At 46.9% G+C, this 7272-nt stretch overlaps 1 protein-coding gene across 1 annotated transcript in view; it reads left to right on the top strand.

Moving 5' to 3' along the window:
- Cog4 (component of oligomeric golgi complex 4) overlaps positions 1 to 7128 on the top strand; it is a 44157-nt gene extending 37029 nt beyond the window's left edge. Inside the window, exons 13-19 of the mRNA XM_008834982.2 lie at positions 2195 to 2257; positions 3399 to 3515; positions 4102 to 4194; positions 4905 to 4988; positions 5175 to 5276; positions 5962 to 6090; positions 6300 to 7128. Of these exons, the coding sequence (XP_008833204.1) occupies positions 2195 to 2257; positions 3399 to 3515; positions 4102 to 4194; positions 4905 to 4988; positions 5175 to 5276; positions 5962 to 6090; positions 6300 to 6434 (723 nt within the window). The 3' untranslated portion in view covers positions 6435 to 7128. The remainder of the gene's footprint in view (positions 1 to 2194; positions 2258 to 3398; positions 3516 to 4101; positions 4195 to 4904; positions 4989 to 5174; positions 5277 to 5961; positions 6091 to 6299) is intronic.
- The last annotated feature ends 144 nt before the right edge of the window (positions 7129 to 7272 follow it).

The following is a 7272-nucleotide window of genomic DNA, read 5'->3' on the forward strand; positions in this document are numbered from 1 at the left end:
AAGAGGCCTAGAGAAAATGGCTTAGCAGTTAAGAGCACTTGTTCTTGCAGAGGACCTGGGTTCAGCTCCCAATACCCACATGGCTAACAACCATCTGTGACTCCAATTCCAGAGGACCTGATGCCCTCTTCTGGCCTCCATGGGCCACTTACATACATGCAGGCAAATACTCATACACATAAAATTAAAATAATATTTTCGAGACAGAGTCTTCCTGTAGTCCCAGCTGGTCTGGAACTCACTATATAGACAAGGCTGGCCTCAAACATCCAGAGATCTGTGATTTGTGTGTTTCTGCCTCTTGAGTACTAGGACCAAAGGCATGCACCACCACACCTGGCAATAAAAATTGTTTTATTTAAAAAAGAAAGAATGGGCCAGGCGTGGTGGCGCACGCCTTTAATCCCAACACTCGGGAGGCAGAGGCAGGTGGATCTTTGAGTTTGAGGCCAGCATGGTCTATATAATGAGTTCCAGGACAGCTGGGGCTACAGAGAGAACCTGTCTCAAAAACAAAACTAAAACAAAACAAAAAAAGAATGGGGCTGGAGAGATGGCAGTTAAGAGCACTGACTGCTTTTGCAGAGGACCCGGGTTCGATTCCCAGCACCCACATGGCAGCCATGAACCATCCTTAACTCCAGGTCCAGGGGAATCCAAAGTACTGCACTACACGGGTACACTCACATACATGCAGGCAATACACTCGTACACATAAAATATTTAAAAAGATAAAATAGAAGCATGGCACATTAGCACACACCTTTAGTCCCAGCACTCAGGAGGCAGAGGCAGGCAGATCTCTTGAGACTGAGGCTGTCTTGATCTACATAGTAATACCCTTTCTCACAAAAACAGAGGCAGGGTAGGGGGTGGGGAGGTCTGATGAAGTGGTGAAATGTACTCATCTGTTAGAACCTGTTAGAACCTGTCCTGGGTTGTAAATTAAGCTCACCCATCATCTGTGCCACAGAGCCTTCCTTGAGTGCCTCAAACCAAAGATGCTTTCCTCTAGAGGGTCACATTTTGGGTTTTTGGTTTGGTTTTTGTTTTTTGAGACAGGGTCTCATATAGACCAGGTCTGCTTGAACTCATTATGTAGCCAAGGAGGACTTTAAATTTCTGATCCTCTTGCCTTTACCTCCCAAGTGCTGGGATTATGAGTGTGCACTACCACACCTGGTTTTTGCAGTGCTGGGAATCAAACCCATGGCTTTGTGTATGCTAGGTAAATATTCTACCAACTGAGGTAAATCTCCATACTGCATTTTTTTTTTTTAGTTGTTTTATTTGTGTGTCTGGGTAAGTGTATATGCACTAGAGGGGTGGATTGTACATGCCTTTGCATACAGTCCCTTGGCATTTGTGGGATGTTAGCTTACTACATGGCTGCTGGGATCCAAACTCTGGTCCTCATGATTATGCAATAAGTGCTCTTAACTGCTGAACCATCTCTCTAGCAGCTCCCCAACCCCAATTTTCTTTTAATGATTGTTCTTTCTGCACCTAGTCTTTTGAGACAGATGAGTAATGAAAAGGAGCCCTTAGCTCATAATAGGGACTCCTGAATCCTAATCCCAACTTTAGCTTTGTGGGCTTTTCACTCTGGACTCCTGTCCCCATACCTGTTTTATTTTTTGTCATGGTGTCTATCACTACCTGACTTTATATCATACAGATGGGTAGGAAGGTTGGGGACTTTTTTGATGATAGAGACTCAATCCAGGGCTTCGCCCTTGCTAAGCATACCCTCTACCACCAAACTATACTGCCTGCCCAAGGGGTGGATTTTGCCTGTTTTGTTAGTTCCTTTCTCCCTAGTATCTAGAACAGTGCCTGGCCTATAGCAAGTGCTCAGTAAAATTTTGCATTCTTTAATGGCACTTGCCAGTTTAGAGCCCAGGACTTATCCCAAGTCAGAATCATTTCTGGTCTGTAAGTACCATGGAGCCTAGGCTCATTAGCTCTTCAGCTTATGTGGTTTTGCTCTGTGGTATCAGGTATAGGAAAAAACATGATTCCAAGATCTGAGCATCCTGCCTGATGACAGTGGTGCAGGCTCAGCTGGATCTAAACTCCAGCTAGCACTTCTCTGAGGTAAATGGAGGGAAGCTATCACCCAGTCTGGATGGTGCTGGAGTGGACAGCAAGCCCAGTGAGCAGGAAATAACATTCCTTCTCCCTTGTCTTCCAGGTGACTCTGAATAATGTGGAAGTCTGCAGTGAAAACATCTCCACTCTGAAGAAGACTCTGGAGGTACAAGGGAAATTGTCTGTCAGTTTTTAGTAGCTATAACCACCATTTTTGAGAAAATGCACTGAACACCTGTCCTGGTGGCAACTGGAGCATTCCCTGACATAGAGCCACACTTGCAGGAACTTAGTGGTGATTGACCAAGTAGCAAAGGGTCTTTGGGCCTGCTGGGAGAGCTCTGGCCCAGGAGTTAGAAAATCCTTCAGCACATACTTGGTATGTAACTATGGCTAAAAAACTGTGGCTCTGTGCAGTGATGAGGAGCAAGCACCCTGGAGACAGATGCCTCAGCTAGAATCCCAGCTCCACATCATACTGTACTGATTTGGAAAAGTTATTAAATGCTGTGTGCTTCAGGGACTCATCTGTGCAACAGGGATAATAGTACTGTTTCATAGGGAAAGTACTTTTTTTTAAGTTCAGAGTTTTTGTTTTGTTTTGGGGTGAGTGTGTGTGTGTGTGTATGTGTGTTGGATACACATGCCACAGTACACATCAGTTCAAGTACTTTTTTTTAAGTTCAGAGTTTTTGTTTGTTTTGTTTTGGGGTGAGTGTGTGTGTGTGTATGTGTGTTGGATACACATGCCACAGTACACATCAGTTCTCTCCTTCCACCTTTATGTGGGTTCCAGGGATTGAATGCTAGGCTTATTCAGCAAGCACCTTCAGCTGCTGAGCCATCTTGCCAGTCCCACAAGACCAAAACATGTAAGGAGCAGACACTACGCAGGAATAGGGAGTGTCTCCTTAGTGCCTGCTGTGTGCCGTCATCTATACAACTCACATCCATCAAGGGAACAGGCCTCTGTGTTCCCTTTTTATAGACAGGGAGATTGAAGCCTGGCAAAAAATTGCCTGAGGTTACTCAGAACACATGACTGAACTAGGACTTGAACCTAGAAATGTTAGTCCTAAAGGTATAAAAAAACACTACAATCTGTGTTTCTTATTCTCTTCCTCTTCCTCAACATTGTTATCCCCATATTAGAAAGGGGGAGGTGGGAGCCAAGTGGAGAGCCACTAGTATAGAACCTTTGTAGAAAAGTCTAGGAAAGGAAGCATTTGCATATTGGACTTCTTTGCCTCTGCTCACATTCCAATGGCATAAGCATGGTTTGTTTCTAAAGCCATATTTTCCCCTAGAGTGACTGTACCAAGCTATTCAGTCAAGGCATTGGAGGGGATCAGGCCCAGGCCAAGTTTGACAGCTGCCTTTCTGACTTGGCTGCTGTGTCCAACAAATTTCGAGACCTCTTGCAGGTAAGCCCAAGGTTCGACTGCTGTAGATCCTGCACCTGTGGGCTGCTTTGAGAAAACTGTTTGCTGGCTTACTGTGGGCTCCACTGTATACAGGGAAACAGGGAAGGAAGCGGGAGAGGGTAGCATGCAAGTCTCCAAAGGTATTTGAATCCCTTGACACTAAAAGCCCCATTACTGTTTAAGCCACATCAACAACATCATCTATTCTTCTAGAATCTCCAAAATGATAATAGCACTCAAAAAGATGTTCAGAGATGAACAGTGGTTCATCTTGATCTTAGTGGTTCAGTGATGCTTGATCTTAGCCACAGGTGCTGCCCAGCATTAGACAATATGAACTCACCTTGTGAAATTTTATTAAGACAACCTCAGGGCTTTGTTTCTGGACCTGAATCTGCACAGATGTGGAAGGGATAATTTCCTGGCTTTTATTATCATGACCTCCACTATGCTTACCATAGGGTGAGAGACTCAGCTGTAGGAGTACCCTTTAGTCAAGGGAGGGATGGAAGCAAAGGGCAAGGAGTGTGGGGGGTTGGGGGGGAACGACATGTGTCTGATGTGTGTCTGCCCTGTCCTGGTATAGGAAGGACTGACAGAGCTCAACAGCACAGCAGTCAAGCCGCAGGTGCAGCCTTGGATCAACAACTTTCTCTCTGTCTCCCACAACATCGAGGAGGTCAGCCTGACCATAACAGCCAAAAGACAGTGAATCATCTGAATGGACTAGACCTAATATGCTGCTATCCCCTATCCAGCTCCATCAAAGACTAGATTCCTCCAGGGAAGAAGCTTGTTCCTGTAGCCAGTGACTCAGAGACTGTGAAGGGACTTCGCCTTCACATGACTCATCCCTTATAGGAGGCCCATTTTGCCCCACTTTTCATAGACCTAGGAGCTTTCTTTTTCTAGCCTAGTTATTTCACTCCTGTAAAACATGAGCCATGGGAGGGATTCGAACCTTGCCTCAGTGTGGACCACATCTGAATTCCAGAGTTGTTTGTTGGCTGGATGTGAGATGCAACAAGCAGTCTGCCAGCTTGAGGCTCAAGCTGTTTTTCTAGATTTTGTTTTATTTTGGTTTCTGAAGGGGGAGATACTTTTTCATTCATTTTTTTAGTTTTTTTCAGACAAACTCTTCAGACTCTTGTCTCACTATGTAGCCCAGGATGGCCTCAAATTTATGATAATCTTCCTGCCTCAACATCTTTGAGATTACAGATGGGAGCCACCTTGCCCACACAAGCTGGTTTTAAACTGGAGGAGTCAGAAGCTATGGGGAGAAGGACCTCTTCTATCATTTGCTTAAAGGGGTAGAGGTGGGTTACGGGTGAATACCACATCTTAGAAAGAGGCCCTTAGCAACTGCCACTTCCTTCCGGACAATAGGTAGAGTTCAACAACTATGAGGCCAATGACCCTTGGGTACAGCAGTTCATCCTCAACCTGGAGCAGCAGATGGCAGAGTTCAAGGTAAGGGGGATGCTTATGTAATTACCCATTCTACCCATACCAGCAGCCTGTAGCTTCTGCTATAGCCCACAGAAGCTCTATTGTGGAAGCACTGTTCCTTCCCATAACAGACCCTTCCCCATGAAGACTTGGGGGTGGAGGCAGAAGGGCTAGACAGACTCCTACTGATATCAAGCCTCTATCTAGGCCAACCTGTCCCCAGTCATCTATGACAGCCTGACCGGCCTCATGACCAGCCTTGTTGCGGTTGAGTTAGAGAAAGTGGTGCTGAAGTCTGCCTTCAACCGGGTAAGATCAAAGGGGCATGACCCACAGGTCTCTTCTGAGATAAGTCGTGCCACCCCAGAACTTCTGTCCTCTCACATCACACATATCTGGGCCCAGTTCTCTCTAGCTTTTGAGGCACTAGAACAGACTAGAGCCATAGGCCCAGCTGGTCTTGCCTCCCAGTTTCTTACTGTTTGGGGGGGTGTTAATTCTTCTTTTAAATGTATTTGTTTGTTTTGTTTTTTATTTCATGTGTATAAGTGTATTGCCTGCATGTACATGAGTGCACCCGTGTTGTGCAATGCCATGGAGGTCAGAAGAGGGTTTCAGATTCCCCTGGAACTAGAGTTAAGGACGGTTCGTAGCTGCCATGTGGGTGCTGGGAATCAAATCCAGGTCTTCTGCAGTCAGTGCTCTTAACCTCTGAGCCATCCCTCCAGCCCCATGTTTCTTTGTTTTGAGGTAGGCACATGTCATGGCATGTATGTGAGGTCAGAGGACAACTTGGAGTTTTGCTGGCTCTCTCCTTCTACTCATATGGGTTCTAGAGATTGAACCCAGGTCATGAGGCTTGGTGGCAAGCACCTTTACCTGCTGAGTCATCTCCCTAGTCTTTTCCTCCCAGTTCTGAGGGCAATTGGATGCTAGTTCCGCTTGGTCACAGGGCCAGAATTTAAAAAGAAACAATGTTTATATTCTCCTACAGCTGGGCGGTCTGCAATTTGACAAGGAGCTGAGGTCACTCATTGCTTACCTTACCACAGTGACAACCTGGACTATCCGAGACAAGTTTGCCCGGCTTTCCCAAATGGCCACGATCCTCAATCTGGAGCGGGTATGTGGGACTCCTTCAGCCTAGCCAGGGAAAAGTGACTGGAAACGGGCAAAGGCAACATGTGGAGCCCTGCCACCCCTTCACGTGCTAGCAGCCCAGCTCTGCAAGGCACCTTCTTCTTCCCAAGTACCCATGGTCTGCCTTAGTAAAGCCTAGGATTTCCCTCAGGATAGCTTCAACCCTGCTGATTGGGTTATCCTTCCCCACAGGTGACTGAGATCCTAGATTACTGGGGTGCCAACTCTGGCCCTTTGACATGGCGCCTTACGCCTGCTGAAGTGCGCCAGGTGCTGGCTCTGCGCAAAGACTTCCGAAGCGAGGACATCAAGAGGTTGCGTCTATAACTGCCATGTGGTGCCATGTGGCCCACCAGACTTCATGACCTGTTTTCTGAGTAGCCACAGCCAAAGAGCTGAAGGCTGTCTGGCTTGGGTTAGCCCAGACTATGCCATTGCTGACAGCCAGGAAACAAGATCTGGTCCCACCCCAAAGTCCTGCCCAGTAGCTGAAGTGGCTGGAGGCAAGCATAGGGTACTTTAGGACAGCCTTTACGAACTGGGAGAGGTAGGAGACCAAGAACCAGCATGTGGCCCAGCCAGCCTTCCACATGGGGTCATTCTCTGACCTTCACACTGCAGCACTCATGCTGCCCCTGCCAGCCGTAGAGAACTTGAGTCCATCTGGGGACTTGGGAATTGGGTTTGACTTCAAGGAGAAGCTGTGATATTTACAAATAAACATCAGGACAGACACTACTTGGAGAGATGCCATTGTGCTGGGTCCAGGGAGAGCTGCTGCTCAGGCAGAATGGTCTGTCAATGGCACTGAAACACAAAGTCAAATGCCTGAGGCCTTAGCCTCCCTCATCCAGGGAAGCACTCAGCCACTCCTGGATGTCACCCCTCTCCTGGGCTGTCAGCACCAGGAACTGACATTCTGGGGACAGCTTTCCAGTGCCAGAAGTGGGAATTGCTCCCAGCAAGAATAAGAAAGCTTTCCAAAGACAACTTTGAAGTATAAAGAGAATTTATTCCAAGATTGTGAGTGTTGAGAACTCATTGCCCACAGGGTCACTTATTCTCTAGTGCTGCTGAGAAGGGCCTGGATTGGCAGGCACTTCTGTAGGACTGTAATGGTTCATTGTCACAGACCTAAGAATGACGTTCCACCCTCTCTTCACTG

The sequence above is a fragment of the Nannospalax galili genome, unplaced genomic scaffold (genome assembly GCF_000622305.1).
Source record: "Nannospalax galili isolate Female #2095 unplaced genomic scaffold, S.galili_v1.0 scaffold56, whole genome shotgun sequence".
Classification (NCBI taxonomy): Eukaryota; Metazoa; Chordata; class Mammalia; order Rodentia; family Spalacidae; genus Nannospalax; species Nannospalax galili.